Source organism: Lathamus discolor, chromosome 2 (genome assembly GCF_037157495.1).
Source record: "Lathamus discolor isolate bLatDis1 chromosome 2, bLatDis1.hap1, whole genome shotgun sequence".
Lineage (NCBI taxonomy): Eukaryota > Metazoa > Chordata > Aves > Psittaciformes > Psittacidae > Lathamus > Lathamus discolor.
In genome coordinates, this window is record NC_088885.1 from 147060914 (window position 1) to 147084235 (window position 23322).

At 40.0% G+C, this 23322-nt stretch overlaps 1 protein-coding gene across 4 annotated transcripts in view; it reads left to right on the forward strand.

The window, feature by feature from the left end:
• DEPTOR (DEP domain containing MTOR interacting protein) overlaps nt 1–18382 on the forward strand; it is a 71483-nt gene extending 53101 nt beyond the window's left edge. For 2 of the 4 annotated variants that reach the window (XM_065668865.1, XM_065668864.1), the window contains exon 10: nt 17209–18382. In XM_065668865.1, coding sequence (XP_065524937.1) covers nt 17209–17337 — 129 coding nt within the window. In that variant the 3' untranslated portion in view covers nt 17338–18382. Of the gene's footprint in view, nt 1–13518; nt 13545–14609; nt 15117–17208 lie in introns of those variants that run through there. The other 2 variants (XM_065668867.1, XM_065668868.1) reach the window with 2 other exon arrangements.
• Nucleotides 18383–23322: the final 4940 nt, after the last annotated feature.

Genomic DNA, 23322 nt, shown 5'->3' on the forward strand with positions numbered 1-23322 from the left:
GGCACAGTAACTTCTGGTGGGCTGGTGCAAGAGGCTTTTGTCTGCCAGTGTTGCTCTGAGCGCTACACCAAAGAAGCGCTAACAAGCAAAGTTGGCTATGATGAAAAGAGCAAGAATTTGAGGAAGAGCCAAGACTTGGCGTTGCAGTTTGTAGGAAAGTTCTTGGCAGTAGCAGCAGGGTTTTTGCTCCTTAAGGAGATGTGTCCAGTGTAATCATTTTTGGAAGTGTCTCTATTTGTAAAGCTTGTGATTTTGCATCTATCTCTCTTGGAGCACTATATTCCTGTCGTTGTGTTATGCTGGACAGATTGTTGAGAGAGGACTGCTGCCTTCAGTCTCATTGTAGGACCTCGGTTTGTGCATTTAAAACTCTAATGTGTGTTATTTAAAGCTGTAAACGTTACAGGCTAAACCTACCTGAAAGACTTTGTGGTGTCTTGCTCTCAGTTTGACCTTGGCTGGGCTCCTGGCCTGCTCCGAAGTGCTATGAATTGGGACTCTGAGGAGAAATCTTCATGAGCGAGCCCTGACCACACAGAGCAAGTGTGTGGTGGGCACGGTGCTAGGCAGCTGGGGTGCACTGGTCTATGTCATATAGCTGCACCTCTGCATGGCAGCACTTGCCCTCTCCTTATACATTATATCCTCTTCTGGGGGAATTTTTAGACAATTTCTTTTTGGGAAACCCCCTGTTAGCAGGTCTGCTGAAGAGGGTGTTATGTTGTGGGTCTTGATACCTCTTCTGGTGCTGGTAAATAGAATAACCACTGACAGTCTGAGGCTTCACGTATGAAGATAAGCAAATAATTTGATAAATACCTTGTCAATTAGCTTTCTTAAAGTGTTTTTAGCCCTGGTTTGTTGAAGCGCAGTTGCCTGTGAAGAGAATGATTACTGTAAGCACATGAACAAGTGGCAGCTGGAGGCGACGCGGGGCTATGAAAGGAGTCACTGTTGCAGTACATACTTCTGAGTTACTTACAGCTCTGTTTTGCTGCCCGCTGTTGTCAGCAATGGAAGACAAGAGCAGCAGGGTTTCAAAGTTCCCAGGTTCCTTTAATATTAAGCATTGACTGCTGCAAAATTTGGCTTCCTGCAGAAGCCAGTGTTAAACATTGCCAGTTGTCAGGAAAACTTTTTCCCTTTTTTTCAGTGTTTTATTCTGTAAATAAATCTCTGTTTTTAAGGTGTGAGTATTGTTTGAAAAGTCACACAACTTGACTTCAAACTAGTGACTTAAATTATGTATCACGTTTTATTTATCGTGACCCCTCTGCGACAAAAAGAAGCAAACCCGGCTTAGCGTGAGTCTTGTGAGAGAGACAAATTAATCACTCATTTTGTTGATTATCTGTTTTTCTCTTTGGCTGGAAAAAATCAGTGCCCAGCTCTAACCTTTGAGGAATGCTAAAGAATATCTGATTCCTTAAACCGATTTTGAGCAAATTGGTATTCATAGCTGTTTGCATCCAAGGCCCTTGTGTCATACAAATTGCCAACAACCACTCAAACTTTTCTATCCTATTCTAGTTCTAGTTCTTCATTTTGGTTAGTAGCAGTGAGTTTGGAGGGACCGTCCATGGTCACTCCTCTGTTTCAAGCTTTGCTTAGGGATTACAGTATACAGCTAGGACAGTTTCAGCTTGGTTCTGCTCTCCTCCTGATCTTTAAAAGCTGGTGCAGGGAGGAGGTCAGCCTCATAAATTTTCTGCCTGTGCCATCGCCTTCTGCATTTGCTAATGATTATTTCAGGTTCAGGTTCACAATTTATTTCACTAGCAGAATAAGAGCCAAATCTCAAGTGTAATTGAGTAGCTGCTGTCTCACAGAGCAGATTGCTGCTGGGTTCATTGAGGTCATCAAGCATAGTCTCGCTGCAATCAAAGGAACATAGGTATGATCCGATTAGTCCAAAGAGTCTAAATACTGCCATAATCACAAAATATTACAGGTTTGTAAGGACTAAAAGCTACACGTTATAAGATGTTAAGTGGTGGGAAAACCAACCCAAAACCATGTGATGTCAGAGGAATTGCCAGTGCCTTAGATTCCTGCAATAGGAAGAAATTTGAACTCTGAGATTCTTGGGAGGTTGAATGTACACCATGAGGCAGAGAAACACAAAACTCTTTCCATGATCCTTGTAAGTCTGACCTCAAACCTGCTGACTGCTCAACTGTTCGACAAGCAAGATAAACCAGCCTAAAACCCCTAAAATAAGTATAAAAATAAATAATTATTCCCCCAGGAAAAAATATCCCATTTATGGTTGTGGCCAATCTTCAGTGTTTTACAGGATAGTGGGAAAATTAGAGAAACTTGGACATCGTGAGAAACTTCTTTGTAACTCCTAAATGCAGCCTAGTGGGAGCTTGAAGACTGGGATTTATATATTGTATAAATAAGGCACAATGAACATGCTTCCATTTAACCCTCTCCATGAAGCTCAGGAAAGGGAAGATACCTCAGTGTTTGATGCTGGGGCTTTAACCCTTTCAAGCACTGGGGAAATGCTTCAGTGCTAATTGAAGGTATCCAAAGGGTACTTCCACTGTCTATCTTGTGTGACTGAGCTTTAAATGAGAAGATGAAGCAGGTTTGGATAAATATTTATACTGTGCACTAGCATATGGTGTTGTTGAAGCAGATGCAATTCAGTCTTAGAATTCTTATCTTACACCAACATGTTACTGATTGTAGAAAAGCATAAATTACACGAGTTGCCATCTGTTTTCAATTACAGCATGCAAACACTGACGCAGGTTGGTATTTTCCTTTAGCTGTGTTATCAGCTCACTGCTGAATTTGATAATTACATTAGGGTGAATTCAGAATGAATGTATTTGGTAATGTGAACACTCAAATAAAGTTGCTGACAAACTGCTTTCATAGCTTGTCCATAAATAGAGAAGCAGCAGAGCTAAATGCACATAGCACTGTATGCAATGAATAGCGCTACTGTAGGGCTTGAATATAAATGTATATATAAATTTCAGACATGTCTCCATAAGTGACTGCTTCATTTTCTGATAGTATTTAATTATAAACTGTAACATAAAGGTCTATTCTCCTCCATACAAATGTGTAAACTGTATCAAGCACTGATGACTTTAGAGAAATCTATTTTAAGAAATCAGATTTGATATTTTACTATAAAATTAACTCTGGTTTTGCAAAACCATAAAAATTGAAACAAGATTTTGCTCTGTCTTTCACTTTATGCAGCTGTAACTAGAACCTCAGATTTTATATGCTAATATCCATCACATAGATTGGAGAGAGTGAGCTGAGCAGGGTAGTCATTAACCTTGAACATCTTGTAAATAATGCTCAAGAAGAGTGGCTGTCACATTAAGGCACGTTAAGAGCGTAGTAAGAACGTAATTGTCAACAGTTTGGATGATATTTTGTTTTTCATCTGATCTTTAGTAGAAATCTTTCTAAAAGACTCTAAAGAAAAATGTAGTAAGGCAGCTGTGTTGGTAGCCTGGTGATCCAACAGAAGTTGGAAGAGATAAAGTATTTGTGAATGTGAAAATACTCAGCCCTGCCATCAACATGAAGCATGGGTTAATGGTTGGTTGTCTTTGACAGCTGTTTAACAGCATGCCTAGCAGTCACCATACTTTCCCAGTCAATGCATGAATCTGTGCCTTGGTGTTCCTACTCTGTACCTACTTTCTCTTTTTGGTCTGTGGTAATCATTTGCTAATGGAGTTTGCTGGTGAGCTGTGGTGATGCCTCTGTAACTGCCCCAGAATTTCCATTTCCAGTGGGGGTGTTTAATTAACCTCAAGGAGTAGTTCCCAACATTTTTAAAGTGAGTTCGGTTACCACGTTTGAATTGGTTGGACCTATCCTAAAACCCCATTACTCTAACTATACTGGAAATATTGACATCAAAATTATCATAGCAACACAGCTCTGTGAGTACTGGGATACCTAATACTGGGATTCTCTTAAGGAAAATGTGATCTGGGGAGCTGCATTGTGTGTCACTGGCAGAATGCTGTCTGGTTGACAAGAGGAGACAAGTTTTGGCAAGTTTCTGCTTTGCATTCATTAGAGAATACTGCAAGTGCGACAATAGAGCCCTTATGTCCTTGATCATCCCTTGCATTAGCAGTGTCTTTAGGTTGATTGAAATCATTAAACGCTTTCTCAGCACACTCCCTTTCTCCTTGTCATTGGGAATCCCAGTGCAGCACTGGATGAGCTGCTAATCAGTCTGTCTTGTGCCCATTCACTGCACCAGCTACTCTGTTTTATTCCTTTTCTGTGGTAGAAGCCCTGTTGTGGTTGGACCTCTGAGTGTCAGGAGACTATCTTAGAGACACTGTACCACTGTCCTACAAGTTGAACCTACCCATGGTTGCCACATGGAAGACACAGTTTAAATTTAGATTCTCTTCTTTATCATGTCACAAACCCTTTGTGCAACTACAGTGACTATTTTCCTACCAGAATACGTAGGTATTCTTGTAAAGTAGTTTGGGTTTAAACACATGGAAAATGCTAAGAAATCTGACATACTATCATACATAATCAAAACATTTGATAAGTAGATCCATTTTGGTACCAGTAGAATTGAAAAAAAACCCTGTAGGTTTGCGGAAGCTTCCTTGTGTTTCATGGCGCTGTGGGTCACAGCATATCATCTAGATTTCCCAGTCTCAGAACGACACGTAGATCAAACTTTGCAGCCTGGACCTGCAGACTCCTGTGCAGCGATATTACACTAGCATGGCCTCCACTGAATTTAAAACTTCAGTCTGTACAACTGTCCTTTTTCTAAGCCATCCTCCCCTCACCCAATGACAAATTAGTGCTTTATTAAATCCAGATACTTCGTTTTTTTGGTGACATCCCTGCCATCCCTGCTCAGGCTGTAACTGTTCTGGGGATAGAGAATTTCTATTTCCAGTGCTACGCTGTTCCAGTCTCTGACCATCTTTACCAAAATTTTCCTCTGTTTTACTCTGTTTTCCACTAATAAATCATTAGACCCTAAGTATGACATCCTAGTTTTTTTAAAGCCATGATAAAGCCCCCGTCATCTTCAGACATGTCAGAATTTCATTCGATATTCCTACTTTTTTTGGTGGATCTCCATTTTTCTACTTGTTTCCTTGGTCTGCCTTGCTTCCTTTCCCACAGAGTTGTTTAAGGATCAGTTGATTTTGAAGTCATCTCTTCTGAGGCCACGGTACTTCTGTCAAAGTAGTTTGGATGGTCAAGTGAATTCCATCTTTGTGCGGATGCCTGTGTGTGCTCAGTCACCATGAAGTCAATGAGGTGTGGAACAGCACTCACTTTGGTGGACAATGGTCTTCTGCTTTTCTGAGTCAGTGGACATAATATCAACTAAAAAATCATCCAGCTTTACACTAGCATAGAGATACGTGCTTGCTTGTGACTATCAGGGACAGTTCTATGATAAAAGTGTCAAAACTCTGTGTGTGAAAAGTCACCTCCCTGAGATATGAGGGGAAAGATCCACTCCCATGCAGATGGGCAGCGCAGTGCTGGAGTGATGTTTGAGCACAACAACAGAAAAATGCTTTTTATGATTTTCAGTCCTGTTTTTGAGCAACAGGATCCATGTTACTCACTATAGAGAAAGGAATTAAGGCAGTGGGATTTCCTAGGTGAGATATAAAAGGAGTGGGTTTAGCTTTTTGAGTATAAATTTCACCTTTAACAGTGAATTCCTTCCCCCCACAACCTCCCCAACTTAGCTTTAGCAAAGTTTTACTTGCTTATCCCAGACCTGAAACTTAGCCTGCAGAACAGTATTAGGTTTCCAGTAACTGTGTGATTTTTTTCTGAAGACTCTTTTAACAGAGAGAGAGTTTTACTGGGCAATAAAATTACTTTTTTATTTCTTTACAACAACTGAAACCTTATGCAAATACAGAAAGTTTCACAATAACTCAGAGCTCTTTTTTTTTTCTGCATGCACAGAAACAGTGTAGTTGATGCTAGATTCAAACTTGTAGGCCCATCACCTAAAATGCTGTTGGGCGACAAGTGACCTATTGTGCCTGTGCATTGGCTCTGTCTCATCAATAGCAAATACAATTCAGAAAAAAAGAATTGTCTGCAGGTTTGTAATTGTGGTTGATGGATTTTTTAAATTTAGTCACATTATTTCAGTAAAAAGTGGGTTTAAAAATTCTTTTTGGGTAAGTGGTGGTTTATGGCAGGATAACCCAGATATCTGAACAGCCTGCGTTTATGAAAGTGCTTTCTTGATTGTTTCTTGGAGTCCTACAGCTGTAGCCATTCAGAAAGAGAGAAAGCAGTCTTGGTTTCAGCTGCACTGTAAAACAGGGCAGTGCTTGTGCTCCGATACAGATTCCAAATTCCAGTGTGGTCTATAGCCCATTAAATGGCAAGATCTAGTGCCTGTCAGAACAGCTGGGATCTCAGCCTTGTTCTATCTATCTTAAGCATTGCAGGTCACTCTTAGGTTGTCCAGGCTGTCTAAAGAGGGGACTTACCTGAAAAACTTACCTGCAGAATGGCTGAAGTCTTCGAAAGGTCCTAAGTGTCTATAAAAAATTGCATAGAATTAGAGGGCAGTACAGCAAAATGCTGCCGTTTTGAACTGCTTTCGCTCGCAATTGAGGATGAAAAACATGCTTTATTGTTAGGTTTAGGTGCAATATTCATTTCACTTGAACCTTTAGAGGGGTCCTCAGATGCTGTTGGATTTTCAACATAGTGGCTACTGCAGTTCTCCATCCCAGGTCGTTCGGGGATGCTGCTGCTTTACAGACCCTTACCCTAACTCCTCTGTGTCTTTTCTTGTTGCTGCTCAAGACGCAAGCTAACTTCCTTTCATGATATAAGCAAATGATTCGGGAAACATGTTGCACTAAAGCCAAGGCTCTGTTTAGCTAGTCAAACACATGGAAAAACAATTGCACTTTTGTCTGTGCAAACAGAGAGCAGCTGTTTGTCCCAAATGGCGCAGACCGTTCGTGCTCATTACAGTCTTGATACTGGAGGGTGCTGAGGGTGCCCTGCATGGATCTAACTGTCCTGTAGCTCCCTTGTTTGGGCTTGCTTAGGGACTGTTCTGAGCTAATATGGCCTTAAACAAATTGCATTTAGTTAGTTTACCTTAATTATATTTGACTTTGTGAGTAAACTGATAGATAGTTTTTAAGTTCTTTATTTGTTATGTGTGGTTTTGTTTTAGCAATTCTAGTTTAGGTTTAGATACACAAGAAAAAAAAAATACTTAACCATCAACCCAAGATATTAGGAAAATAATCTTTCCTGTGAGGGTGGTGGGACACTGGAATAGATTGCCCAGAGAAGTTGTGGATGCCCCATCCCTGGCAGTGTTCAAGGCCAGGTTGGACAGGTCTTTGAACAACCAGGTCTCGTGGAAGGTGTCCCTACCATGGGATGGGGGTTTGGAACTGCATGATCTTTAAGGTCCCTTGCAACCCAAACTATTCCATGATTCTATTTCTAAGCTAAGAGTCCATGTTCTACTACTGATGCTGTATTTCACCCAGAGCCACCTTTAGCCATTCAGTTTATTTAACATTTTCTGAGCTGTTCTGTGGTGGGTATCGGATAGCAGTATACAATAAAAATGCTTATAAAGTTAAGCATGCAGTCACTGGTTTGCTTTCCTGATGTGACCCAGCCCAGCTTGGCTTTACCTGTGGGTATTTCTCACAGGGACTCACATTAACTCATTTTACATACCAATTCTCAATTAGGGCCGTGAGAAGCAGTGACCTATATATCCCTATTCCGTATTTATGAACGTTTGCATTTCAGAGTATTAGGTCCTTATATTATTACCCTCCAGGTATCTACAGATAGCTTTAAATTCCCTATGTGAGTAATTCCCTTTTGCTGTGTCGGTATTTGACCACTCAGTCAGTCTGTTGTGGAGATTGCCACTGCAGAGCCGAGACTCGCGTGCAGACTAAACGCCATTCGCCTCAAAACAAGGGTTGTTCTCATGTGCTATTAGGTCAGCTCTTTTCCCCCTCTAATTTGTCCACTCTATTTGTGGAGTTTGTACAGCAATGGTTTCATTTTATTCCCACCGAAAAAAAAGACTTAAATTGCCATTGATTCCCATCACTGCGAAGGGAGGACAAGGCTGCCTGAACCAATGATAAGGCCCTTTGAGAATCTTTTGCTTTGTATATTATGTGACTTACTATAGTGTAAAATTAGAAGATAATAAAAATGCATTATAAAGTTATATATATTATCAATTATGAAATGTATTATACAATTATATTAGCTGCTGTATATCTTTTTATATTATGTTGTTTAATTCCTGATTTATTTTAGTTGGAGACTGATGGGTTTGGAATGCTATAAAAAATTAAACCTTTTTTTTTCTTTTAAAGAAGTGTGTAATGAGTGCATGGAATGAAAATATGTAATGAAAATATGTAATGAAAATATGTAATGAAGCTTTGCTCAGGCAAACCATCCATGCCAGACTGCAGCCACAGACCAAGATGAAGAGCCAGAATTACAAATAACAAATAAGTTACTTATGTTTGTAACTCTATAAATGGAGTTTTTTTCTCTGCTATGCCTTGTACTGTGCTCTGCTGGTACCCACTTTCCAACCCACTGATGGAACAGTGGGTCAGCTTAACACTGGTGTAAAGATTGAAGAAATGCATTCCTCTAGAGAGAAAATCCTGTGTTTATGCAAGGCCTGGATACTTGCCTACTCCCACACCACCCACTCTACAGCCAATTGCACATTTGCTAGAGATATTTACAGAGCTGAACACGCAGCTGCAATTTATTCTGTTTCATCCAGTAACCTCAGTTATGTAGGAAAGGACATTGTGTGATTGTATAACCTTCCGGTGACATGCAGTAGGTTTTGAATTGTTAGGTTCTGAGTGGAAACATAACTTTTAGGACCTCTGATTTTCATCTCTTTTCCTCATTCCAGTGTGACAATATAAAGCTTATCAGAGTGGGAGCAAATATTTCAGTTCTGCTTGCGTTTGCTTTTATTTAAAAGGTTAGTCTTGGGTCCTAGGCTCTTCTGTAACAGCATGTTCAGCATCTCTGTGGCCTGTGCTCTTTGCTGAGCATGGGGATTTCTCTGCTTTATGGCTATGGGTTACCTATTAAAATAGAAGAGCCTCTGTATCACCACAAATGCAGGTTGTGTGTGTAAGTCTGTAAAAGAAGTTGAGCCCTGTGCCCTCTCTCCTCCACTGTTGCTCTCCTGCCTCAGATTTCTCTGTGCTTGTTCCTTTTACTCTAACATCCATCTCACCACTGATTTCACTGGGACTTTGAGTTATCTGAAAACTTAAGCTGCAGTTTACTGGTCTAAGTGTAATCTGCTGCCAGAAAGGCTGATCCTATCTTCACCGCCTTTTCATCTTCCTCTTTCCCTTTGCCTCCAACCAGATACGTATCTATTGCCTCCTTCATTCAACCATGTCAGGCACAACAGGGAACTTATTTTGCCTGGAGACAAGTTCTTTCAATTATTTATTTTTGCTGGCACAGGATTGAAAGGGAGCAGTGCCTGGCTTTGGCACGTTGCTCCCAGGACAGCACAAAGGGATAGGAGCACCTCTTGGGAGTGCAGCACCAAGTCCTGCTACGAGCCCTCCTCCCCTTTGGATGATATCCAGATCCACAGAATCCTTGGCATTTCAGGCTGAAGATATCACTTTCTGCTGGCAGAAGGGGTTGTGGGGTCCCAGATCAGGTTACTGATACAGCTTTTAATAACCAAACCTTTTTTCCCCCACATTTCTTTTTAAAGTAAGATTAGTACTTTACACCCAAAGGAGAGGAAACCTCATTCTCTGCTGTTGTCACTAAGGGTTTTGCTTACAAACCTATGGCATGTTGTGTAAGATAGAAGGTGGTGAGGTGGTAATTAGCTTGGAAGATTTATTCAAGAGATAGAACAAGTGGCAGGGCAAATCTGTGGGGTTAGCTGCTTGTAAAGAGCTCCTTTTTAAATGGTAACTGCAATAAAAAGTGCAAACAGTGTAATTTTTTGTTCCTCTGTCACCAAATACCAGCCATAGATGGGAGTGTTTGCTTTCACTCACTTCTCAACTCCTTCATATTTCATATTTAAATTAGAGTTTTAAAATGACGCCTTGATTTCCATCTGCTCGCACGAGAGCGCAGTGGTGCTTGGGAGGCGGGAATGGGAGCAGCAGTTCCCAGCATCCCCAGAGGAGCAAGGGGAATGTAAGGGGGGAAATCCCATTGGCAGGATAACCCTTTAAAATCTTGGAAGCTTGGATATCCCCTTCTTTCTTGCTGAAGGCTGGAAGGATGTGCTTCAGATGTTGCATTCCTGTAGTACCTAAGCCTTCCCCAAATATTGCTGAAACCTGTCAGCAAGACAAGAAAACCAAAGCAGATCTATTGCCTTTTCAAACAAGCAATGGCAAAGAATATATTTTTTCTTTTTTGTTTTGCTTTTTCCTTCTTAGTTTCAGACCAGTAACAGGTGAGAGCTCTGGTCAGACCACAGGAACTAACCTAACTAAGCCTAGAGTTTTAAAAAGCATCTATAAAATGTGAAGAGCTTGGTATATTGGGCATTCTGCTTAAGACATCTCCAGGTCACTGACAAATGCGAAGTGTTAGTCCTTCAACCCAGGTTTGCAAAGGTGCCTGTAGGGAAGGATTCTGACAGCATGGCCTGAAGTTTAACAGAAATCAGGATCTCGCAGGTCTCTCATGGAGATTGTACATGGAAAATAGATGGTTTTGCTAATCCCATGTGAAGAACCTTTTCTTGGAAGATCACAGTGAGTTTCAGAATACCATAATGAAACAATTACAAGCTTGAGCAGCTCAGACTGGTCAGATGATCCTAGTCCCTGTAGGATTAGTAAGACATGAAAAAAGCATTTATTTATACTTACTGAGGATATCTCTATAACAGAAATGTAAGCAAGCTGTTTCTGTAATGGATTTCATGTTAATTTTCATTAGCAAGAAGCAGAGCGAAACCACTAATATTGGACTATACTTGTCTTTTTTAAATAGCTATATTGTCAATTCTGGCATCAATTTTATTCTGTAAAATTGTGAGAATACACTTTTCTTTAGAGAGCTCTGGAAGAAGTTATACTTAGAAGCTTTTATTTTAGTACTTAGGAAAATTGCTGAAGAACTTTCTGGGGTTGAAAATAACTCCTACATTTGCCTGGATTCCTCATTTCTATTTTATTCTAATAAAATTAAAAGGAAAAAAAAGACCCCCCCAAAAAAACCCCAGTACTTTTATTCCATGTATTTTGGGAATGGCTTGTCTTCAAGTAAAAATTACCTGTGTGACTTTGGTGTTGTATCAGATGATAAGAAGAAATAATAGTAAAGGGAGCATGTCCTTAACTATTCAATAGATATATATAAATCAGTGTGCGTACAAATGACGAACCAAGGGTTAAATCCAGTCTGTCTTGTGGTGGAGGGTTAAGCCAGCCCTGATTCAGACAAAGCTTTCTCATCAACTGCATATATCTGTGCAATTTGATAATCAATCACTTCTGAAGTGCCTTGGTTTCAAGGGGATCTGCTTTGCAGCAGGACGTGGCCCTAGTCTGAGCTGCGAGCTGCTGGAAATCTGTTTCAGATCTGCACAGAGTCCAGGGGTGAAATCCTGGCTGCTCGTGAGAGAAGGATTAGTGCAAGGCTGGATTTCACTGTCTCTCCCCGGTGTTTTTAAGACTTTCCTTCAGTTTCCACATGTACAGCAATATTTGCACTGTCAGTGGAAACGAATTGGTGGCAATGTTTTCAGCATCTCTTTAAACTGTTAGCACCCGGTGCCAGAGAAGCTATTGGTGTCAAGCAGCCTATAAAAACCTTGCCGTCTGGCTGAACCTAGTGACGTTGGAGGAGAAAACTCAAGTGTGATGGCAGAGACTGTGCTTTGCAGTCTTAGACTCTGAATAGTCCCATTATTGCCCTAATAATTAGGTAAAATATCAGTACTGCTGAAAAACAGTATCTTTAACATGTCATTGCATAACCTAGGTTTGTGTTCAAGAACTGGTACCTATTTGTCATGTATTTGTAATGATGTGTATACTCTCTTAAGAGAAGTCAGCAAAAAAAAAAAAAACCCAGAGTGGATTCTGGACACTGATCCTGCCACTGAAATCTGTAAATCCATTGAGAATCAGAGCCTTAACCCATGGCCACTGTAATGGGACATGGATGTTTGCTGCCATGGAGAAGGACAGTGCCCCAGTCGCCCCCAGCCACGCTGCCTCCTGTATGCTGGCATGAGCATTTGCGTTCCTCTTCATCTCTGTGACTGTGTAATTGTGGTCTTTTCCTACTATTTTGGGATATATTATCTGTTGACTCTGCATGGTTGTTACTTGCTTTATGACTAGTGATGAACAGTTGTACTCACTGCATCTGTAAATTTAAGTGATATTTACTGTTATCCCAAACAACTTTGCAATCATCACTTCAGCCAAATTCTGTGGTGAGAATTTCCAGCTCTTTGTGATCTTTCACAACGGCCTTCTAAAAGGTGTACCTAGAAAAAGAGGAATTTTTTAAAGGGTTAGGGGCTTTTTTATAGATTAAATTGAAACAAGTCCACCAAGTGAGTCCAGGCTCCACAAGGAGAGGTGACTAAAGCCTACAGTAAATAGTGTCTGAATATCTGAGGATCTAGGCTAACTGCGTATCCTCAAATAATAGTCCTGTAGCATTCATAAATATTAAGGTCACCCTGGGGCAGAACACTACGCAATAATTAGTGACAGATACACAATAGCTGATTCAATACTTGGCTTTTGGGTAGTTGTGCAATTCTACACCCATCCCTGCAGCCGATCTCTGATATCCCTCGTGAGCATCCTGCAGTCATTCTCACTGTAGATTCTGGTCAATGCTGGCTCAGCCATCCAGCCCTAATGCAGGCAGCCTCCTGCGAGGGAGCAGGACTTTGGTTTGACCAGTGGGCAATTATCCCACAGGGAAATCAAGGGGTGTGGATGTACAGCAAGATAGGCAGTTTGGAAACCCAAGGAGGAGCAGGCAGCTGAAGCTTGCTGTGGAGAGAAGAACAATGCCCAGTGAGGGGGAGGAAGGGTTGTACAGCTCCAGGTACAACACGGTCTTGTGCCATTTAAACACTATGGTACCGAATTATAATTCCTCTCTTTACCATCTTCAGTTTAAATTGCATGATAAATCTTTGCTAACTGCTTTAAGCAATTGGTGCCCAGATGCTTTCTGTTCAAATGTAAGCCCAAAGTTGAAGTTTTCCTGGGAACACCTGGATTTGGTTAAACATCCTGTACGTGCCAGTGAATACCCATGGAAAGTCAATAGTGCCTTTTCTGCTATCTCTCCTTTAGTGGGCTACTGTATGCCAAGGTGGGAAATTGAAATAGCTGTAAATGTTTATTACTGTAACATTTAAATATTTGCAATTAATCAAGGGAGTCTTTTTCTTTCAATGTTACTTTATTTAACTGTTATTGTTTCTGTGGTTTTCAGATCACCACATCCTGACCAACAAAATGGTAGGAATTTATTCTGGGCTTTGTCATTCCTTGAAGTCTGAGGGATAAAAATGGATACTTATCTCCTGTCAAGCTCCTTGGAGAGCTGTGAGGAAATGAGCAATAAAAGGCTCTTTGAGGCTCTTTTAACTTTAGTTTATTATCTATTATAGCTACTGATGTGTGGAAATCAACAGAGAAATTTTACGTGTTTATAGTTACAAAGCCCTTAACAGCTGTAGCTATGGGCTGAGCACTTACAGCTCTGTGAAATGTTTTTGTAAATGTAACATTAAATCATCGTGATTTTGTAAACCAGTCTCCTTAAGAAAATTCCTGAGATAATAATACGTGGGTTGATATACTCACCAGTGCTGGTTTGTGGGTACTTACTCGCTCTCACTTGTTTTGTATCTCCACCAAGAGAGCAATGACTGATGTGCACTTTGTGGGGTGTCGTGGTTTAAGCCCAGCCGGTAACCCAGAACCACGCAGCCACTCACTCACTCCCCCCTCTTCCTCTCCCTGCTCCTGGAGGGATGGGGAGGAGAATCGAAAGAATGTAACTCCCATGGGTTGAGATAAGAACAGCCCAGTAACTAAGGTATAACACAAAACCACTACTGCTACCACCAATAATAATAATCATGATAAGGGAAATAACAAGGGAAGAGAATACAACTGCTCACCACCTGCCGACCGATACCCAGCCTGACCTGAGCAGTGATCTAGCCCTTCCAGGTAACTGCCCCCAGTTTATATAGTGGGCATGATGTGCTGTGGTATGCAATACCTCTTTGGTCAGTTTGGGTCAGGTGTCCTGTCTCTGCTTCCTCCTGGCCTCCCCTCCTCCCTGGCAAAGCATGAGGCTCAGAAGGTCTTTGGTCAGAGTAAACATTACTGAGCAACAACTAAAAACACCGGTGTTATCAGCGCTGTTCTCAGGCTGAGAGTCAAAAACACAGCACTGCACCAGCTACTAAGAAGGAGAAAAACAACTGCTACTGCTGAACCCAGGACACAGGGGCAGGACTGGTGATGGCCAAAAAGCATGAAGCAGTGCTGCGTTACGTTTCCCCTTGCTAGATCCAACACTGGATGGAAGAACAGGGTTGCAAGAAGAAAGCTGGGTGATTCAACAGCACTCAGCATACTGAAGTGCTCAGGACTGTGCCAAACTATCTCCCCTCCTCAGGACTGCAGGATGCAGCAAATGACTCCACATTTCTTTTTCCCTGAAGGAAAATTTATGGACACTCATCCCTTGGGCACACTGGCCAAGTGATGGCCATGGGGAGCTCTTTCTGTCCCCAAGGTGACTGGCACTTTATTATCATTTCCTGTTCCTCATGAGTTTTCATGCAGTTTTAGGACAGAAGTACGCTCTTCTGTGCATTTTCCTGCTGTCTGCATTTCTCTTCTCATCTGGCTTGGGTGGACTTTTTGCATCTAATCCTCTCTACTGGAAAAAGCAAAACTAATAAACAATTTGGATCCAGTGCAAAGGACGGCACAAAGGATGTTCTCAGCCTGTACACATTGCTGATTAACAATACTGCCAAGGGCATACATTAAAGCAAACACATTGAGAATGCAGATGTGTCAACTCTTGTCTTTTACATAAGAAATTCACTCTTTGCCATCCAGATTGTTGTTCACTACTGCATGATTGTCCCTGGCCAAACACGAGTCCCATGCACTGGGATTCCAGTAACTCGAGAAGTCTGAGAATATGCAGCAGTAAAACAAACACCAGCCATTCAACTTCCCCAAACTGCATTAAGCCAGAAGAAACAATGTTATTCCTGCAGGTCTGTTTTAAATCAAACCAAATATTATTCTGGAGCCAGAGCAATAATTCAGTAAAACTTGATACAATCCTGGAAAGCCATAGAAAGCATTGGGAAATACCACTAGAGATACTGTGAAAATTTGCATTATTAAACTAAATAGACATGCCTCTTAAATACTAATTGAGGCACTCTGCAGAGGATGATGGGTTACCCTTTCAATAAAGATCTTTAATATTCAGGAGGTTTTCTCTGCATGCAAAATCTGAATCATTTTCCCAGTGGTACTTGCAGCTGAAATATTGCATATGGATGTATAGCAAAGATACATCCATACTGCCATGGAAGCTGGCTAAGTGGTATTGCTGCTTGCCATGCTTTGGTGATCATTACTACCAGTTAGGCTGACTACCAAGATCTTCAGCTCTGCAGAGGAGTTCTGAGGGTAAGGGGTAAGGTGCAAGAGAGGTTTGCTCTCCTTTCAAGGGCTGCTGCTGCCACTCCTCCTGTGCAGAGCCTCTAAGAAGCAGGGATTAAAATCATCAGCGGCATTTTTGATGAAATGTTACATTTTTGGGTTGGCTTTGCTTCCTCTATAATCTTCCTTAAATGGAGCATCGACAGCTACATTCTGTACATTTTGCACAAACACCAATTGAGTTTCACCACACATTTCATTTGAGAGGGAAGGCAGTTGGTGTACAAAAGTTAAATGACTTTGCTTCTGAGAATATCTGTTTGAGAGCTAGCACTGGAGAACACCAGAGCTGCTTCCCACCTCTCCTGCATACATTTTTGTGTTGTGTTTCTGCTTAAATAGGGAAGGTAAAAATATAATATTTCTGGTGCTACTCACTTCATCACTTCTTTCTTAGACTCAAGAGGACTTACGAGTAAGATGACCTAGTGAATGTATTGTTTTCATTGAAACATCAGGATGATATTATTGTGGCTTTAGGTTCCATATTTTTATCATTAAAAACACAGATCTAGACACTACACTACACATTTTTGGCCTTTTTACCAAACACTGTAATATGATCAGATAAGTATTGTTACCTTTCGTCTCAGTTTTTTACAATGCTGATATGACTTTTTCTCTGATTAAGTCTTTTAAGATATGCTATGTTGTTGGTCATAATATTTCTATCAAGACCTTTTGGACAGAAAATGGCCTCTGGTGATACAAGACTTTCAATGTTTGAATTCCTTAGAGCTTTTAAAAAGGAAATATTAGCATATTTGAAATTAATTAATGCACCGCACTTGCTGAAGAAAACCAAAAACTTCACATAAAGAGTATAAAGAACTAAATCTGTGTAGGAATACCTCCTGAAAATGGCAGTGGCATTATAGTCCATCCTGCTACTGATTTCTTCTTCTACGTTATTATTTCCTAGAATTTGGATCCTTTCTGTTCATGTTGTACTGGTGGAGGTTTTGGCACTGAATTTAGTGAAATCATCATCCAGACCTGGAAACATGATGCATATTTTTACTGTGACTACCAAGAGCTGTCTGAAATGGTTTCTATGAAAGTGTTTCAGACAAACTAAGGATAAACAAGACCCTTTGCAATGCCCAGAGCTGTCTTGTCCCGTATTGTTTGCAAAGCACCACTGATACCAGAAAATGCCTTTGTTATGAGAAAGATGATTGATGTAGGACTTCAAAATTCCACAGATTTGAAAGGTGCAGTGATATTTCAAAAAAATTATGGAAAATTAACTTGTCAGATTAATTCTAAGAAATGTGGTTTTCTCAAGAGTGCTGAATAAGAAGGTATAAAGAGTGCTGGAGGGTTTGTATTACCCTTGACTAAGTACATCTGTGTAAATAATCTTACAAAAAAAGTCTGATGTGTAACTTGTTTTGCTGCTCGCTTTTCTCCCCAGGTTTGCCAATTTGTTGTATCTGTCAATGGCCTCAATGTTCTCCATGTGGATTACAGGACAGTGAGCAACCTCATTCTGACTGGCCCTCGAACAATTGTGATGGAAGTCATGGAAGAAATAGAGTCCTGAGAAGGAAAAAATCCTCTTATTGGACATTTTTGTGAGAGCAACAGTGGCAACCATGGAGCGTCATGACACAAGGAGGCAGAACATTGCTGTGTCTACATAAATGATTTTGCTTCTAGGGCGGGGGGCTCTCTTTCATTTAACAATAACAGCACTGGTGATTATGCTAAGAAATGAACAATAGATACCAGTGTATTTCCACTTTTTTTTTTTTTTTTTTCCCTATGGAGACAAGGTTGAGGCCTTTAGATTGTCTGCCCAGCCATGTCTGCATCGTTCAGAATGGTTTCCTACCTAAAGAGGCTGTGCAGATTTCATCACAGTCCATCACCGGATCAAAGCACTTGAAGAGATGAAAGAACCAGACACTGTGGGGTCAAGACGGCACAGATAGTCTGCATGACATTTACATTGGTAAACATCATCCTGGTGTCCAGCTTTGTCCCAGGAGCACGTGCTGCTGCAATTTGTCTCTCCTTGGGCTGAGGGACAGCTGACTAAATGCTAGCCTGATTGCAATCAAACGGAAACAAACTGCAAATGCATGAAAATTCTCTGTAGAGGATACTCTGATATGAATGTTTGGGCCTGATCGACTGCGCAGATTAGTCTAGAAAGAAAAATCATGCAAATGGAAAAGCGTGCGGTACTTTTACAAAATCTGCCTTTGAAAACTGAGCTTTTTTTGTTTAGATGCCTATGCACTGGTTTAAATGCTCATGTTGATTTTGGTTTATTTCCTTATCTGTAAAGGAAGGGTGTCTTGGCCTTGCAGTTTGTCACTTTGGAGAAATTTTGGGCACCTTTATTCCTAGGAGAAGTAGAATATTTGGCGGGTTGAAGTGGGAAATTCACAGGGTTGGCATTAGCAATGGTACATCCAGATGCTCCAAATACATCCAGAGAAAGTACACTTCAAATTGAAGCAATGTACTTGAATGTACATTAAGCTTGTTAGCACTTTCCAATCATCGAATGTTTTGCAAACTACCAACTTGCCATGAGTTGCATTTGACACTATGACTAATAAAACATTGTATTTAACTGACTCAACTCTTTTTCAAACAGTAGCATTTCTTCATTGGTGAATTCATGAGACAAATCTGGTTTAAAAACGTATATACAAATTCCATATTCTGCGGAGTTATGTGGCTCCTCAACTCAGTCATAAATGGACTGCTTGGGTTTTTTTGATCTTTGAACTGCATAAATGCACCCTTGTACACAAACTTGCAAATATATATTGCAGACTTTCTCTGCTATTCTAAATTTTGCAACTAAAGCTTGACTTTCTATATGATCATACCACAAATCATTCACTTACAGGGTAGGAAAAGTGTTTTTTCCTCAAATAATTTTGAAATATGTTTTCTATTAAAAATTGTTCTTGCTAAATGCATTGCTCTTGCGGTATGTTTTACGTCAGGAATACAGCTTCTTCAAAATCATATATGCCTGCAGCTTTGTAGGTAGAAGTCCATGTGTTTCTTGTTTCTGATGCAGTTTATCAGTGGCTGATTTTCACCCTAAAAACTTCCATATTCCACTTATATGCAGCAGCGCAGAGAGGTATAAAACTGCAACTGCTAACCTGATACTCCCCAGGCGCAAAAGTGTTCGGAGGAGTCTCTCAAACTGCCATTTACTATGACGGCTGTTTATCCTGATTTTACCACAAAAAATTTCGGTACACATATATAACCCATAGCAGATTAGGTTCTACAGCTCATCTAAAATAAGTAGTTCAGCACATAATGTTATATGAGGTTGCAACAGCTGTTGATGGTACCCACTAGGAACAGTTGGGAAAATTCCTGTTGTCCCAGAAATGTGTCAGTATGATACAAGATTTTGATTTTGTGAATCCAGGAATGATTCCCCAAATACTTCTGTTTTCCTTTCCTTTTCTGCCTGGGTTGTTTTGGTGGCTTGGTCAGTATATCCTTAATACCACTTTAAATTATAAATTCTACGTTAGGCTAGGTTCAATATAAAATGTGAAGGATTTTCTTAGCAAAATGCTAATGATTCTTTCTAACACCATTGTGGATTCTCTGTCTTACATCTCTTGACTTAGTTAATATTCTGCTACTAGTTCGCTGTAGCTTACAGATAATTAAGAATCTGGGTCAGAATTTTGCTTAATAATGCATTACAGTGTGCACTTTAGACTTGAGCAAAAAGAGTGGGAATGGGGGCAGGGAGAAATCTGTGCATATCATTATGTTACAGATTGGAGATGGCATTTTCATTTGCGAGATACATTGTCTCTATCACAATTTAAGCACCGTTACTTGCCTGCTGTTTAATGGGGATTTCCATATTGTGTTCTCAACTTGATTGGCAATCCAGAGTTTAATTAATTCTTTCCTCTTCAGTATGACAAAGGTATTCAAATTATCTCTGCAATGAAACTTGTATTTTGGAAAAAGGATGTGAAGTTAACAATCGAGTTCTGAAACGTATCATTTCCAATTAAATTGCAGTTTATTTACACATAATGATACATACCCTCTGAGGCATCCCACAGGAGTCAGCGTCAAACACTCATACACTTCAGAGGGCACACAGATCCCTATCGTTTCAATGAAGTCATTACTGCTGGTGCCAGGGTTCTTTTTGTGCTTTCTGGTTTCTTGCTTCGGTCCACACTGTGATATTCATACATCTCTTGAAATGCCTCACTTCTGTGCATAATCATACATTTACCCTAGTATTTGCAGGAAGCAAGGTACTCTATTATAATCACTAAATTATAGTGATATATAGATATATATCACTATATATAGTGATATATATCACTATATAGTGATATATACACTATTATAGTGATATATAGATATATATCACTAAATTATAGTGACTAAAGCAAGAATCCAGAAAGGAGAAAAACCCAGGCATCAGCAGTAATAACTTCATTAAAAGGATAGGCATGTCTGTAAGACTTCCTCTCTTATATAATTGCATTTCTGGTTACTATAGATCTTGTGAGATGCTCTAATAAATCTTTATGCCTTATTAACACAGATTAGTGCCAGTCCTTTGCACATGTACATTTGCAAATCATTTATGGAAGTTCTTCAAACAATATAATAGTAATTAAGTTCAGGTGGCAGTTAAGCTAATTGTGGCATTAATTAAGTGCAATATTTCTCCTAGTTTTCTTCTGTTATATTTCCTACAAGATACATAGTTTGTATTATCTTTATTAAGATCAAATACTATATGTATACTATTGAACACAACTAGTTCCACAACTGGTCCCATGGAAATCATTTCACTCATGAAGTAATGCAATAACCCACTTCAGGTGTATCAGAATTTGACTGTCTACATTTTAGGTCCCCAGAGAAACTGAAAATAAAATTGTCAGCATCAAAAAGACATAGTGCTGCAATGCCAGTGGGTCTGTCTTCCTACCGTCTTCTATGAGATTACCATTAGGAAGATATTTGGGAGGAAAAAGTCATGTAGTAGGAATATTTCTGTGGGTATTTTCTTCCTTTTCTGGTTATATCCTCTCTAATGACTATGTGTATTGAGTCATAACTACATGTATTGAGTGCTATGGATGTGTCGAACACTGCCCCACAATTACTGATTTAATGTTCAGCACGTCCCCTTAGCATGGTTCAGACCTCTGAGAAAATTGCCCGATTATACTTCAGAGAAGGAGGTGAGATCAGAATTTGGGTGGAGGGGTGCAAGACTTTGCTGTGCCGCTTGGCCTTAGGACCAGAGAACGGCCCCTGTACCAATTTGACGTACTAGCATAGACAGAGCCAAAAAGAGCAGTCTGAAGTTTAAGAAGGAGTGACTGACTTCTTTCTTCATCTGCACTGACAGCTATCATGCATGGATGTTTCCCCATGGATGGAGACAGAATAATCAGATTATGGGGTAATGCTCTAATTCAGGTAACACTGTGAATCAAACACCAAGTTTTAATGTTAGTTTTGCTAAATAAGAATTATGGTAATTTTAGAGACAGGAATCAAACGAGACAGTATGGTTTGCCAAAATGTTTGCCTAATGCAAGACAGACCGAGAAATCAATTGTCGCAATTATGAGTATTTTCTTCCCACTGTATAATTAGAACTAGACCACTCGTTTGAGTGAAAAAGCATGTGTATGTCACATGTGTAAGTAAAGCTAGACCACATCACTCTTCAGAGTGAGAGAACTTCTAACCTTTAACAATGGAACTGCCGTTAAAGGTTTCCATTAATAATACTGCTTAAATCTGTCTTATCTGGTGAGTGATGTGGCTTATATTTTTCACTAATATGTGTTGTTTATAAAAACAGAAATAGTAACTGACAATGTAGTAATTCCTTTTGCATACACACAGGACAGATAAAAATATCACTGATGTTCCAGAGAAGCTGAGTGCTTTTAAACTATTAGATTTCTCTACAAGCTTGTACCTAAATAAATATTTAAACATTCATTTTTAAAATGCAAGAGATAATCTAAGAATGTTAGGACTCAATGATACAATTACAAACAGAATGTTTCACATATAGCTACTTGGTCTTTATAGTCGCAATTCCCTAGGAAAAATCAGAAATGTTCAGAAGGGAATAGCTGTAACTGCCTAACTGAATGTCCCCTAGAAAAATGGCTGCTGCGTTGCATTTAGGTATCCATTCTCATATTGTCCATGGGAGTTGTGAATTTCCAGTACTGTTTAAACTCAAGTTGCATAAGCACATGCTTAAATGCTTAGCTTCAAGAGCACGTTTGAAAGAGGCACTGTGCGCTACATAGCACAAATTGTTGTATTGCCTCTTACATAAAAATGCTGCCATACACATATAGCTTTCACATCCCGTGTCACAGTAGCTCTCGCTGAACTTAGAATACAACAGTTGGCTGCGGGCATTTGTGTGGCCTTGTCAAATAATAGTCATAATTTCTTTTCAGAATTTGCAGGTGATTAGAGCCATAGGAGTTCTCTTCTTTTTACATGCAACTTCTTGCGTCTGTTCTTAAGGCACTTCTACCCAGAGACTTCTATAAAATGGTCTCTAGGTTATTGTATGTGAACAGCTAGTGGTGTGCAGGACATTTCAAAGAGGTATTTACATTGTGCCTGAGCATCTGAACACCTCCTCTACTGGGAAATGCCCCTACTGCTCCTGTTCATACTGCTGCATGCACCCAAGCAGGCCAAACTGGAGAATACCGGTCTAAAGGTCAGCCTGTGCCCACCAGACTTTTCTGCTTTTAACAGTAATTTATGGATGTATTTTGTTTTCTTTCCTATTCTTCTACTTTTTTTTTTTTTTTTTTTTTTCCTCACAGTTAACAATTGTCCTGCTTCCAACTCAAAATGGTTCTTGAAGGTCCTGATGGCCCTGCTGTGTTTGTCATTTTTACTAGTGGTTTTGAGTGGCTCTTTATGAAGATCATCACTAGCTTTTTATACATTAGCACTGATTATTCATCAAGCCTAAGATTTCAGGAAAGTGGCTGAACTATCAAATTATAACTAACATATAAACAAAGCCTTAAGGTAAGAGAACAGAGTAAGTCAAAGTTAACATAATGATGGAATAAAATTCGTTCAAGGTATAAATTACCACCCCACCAACTCTGTATGAAAGCTGTACAGTTCATAACACAGTATGGGCCATAGCTTTTATGCACTTTCTCAGATTACAGAGAGAAAAGGTAAGAGACTTCTGAAGAGTGTTGTTGTCCTCCTGCCCCCTGGATGAGCTACCACAGATCCTCTGCTCTCTCCCTCCATCGCATCCTGGCTAGAGTACAGCCTCAACCATAGCTGGACTTAGGACCACATTAACTCAAGTCTTCATTGCAAGCTGTAAATGACTGGAGAATTTAATCAGTAAGATTTATGTTTTCCTCTTCAGGTTTTAGAGTATTTTGTATTAAACAGAAGAAGAAGAAAATGCACAAAAATCTCCCTTTATCAAATTACGAGATGTTTTCTTTTTTTTTTTCTTTATGTTTCCAGGGGA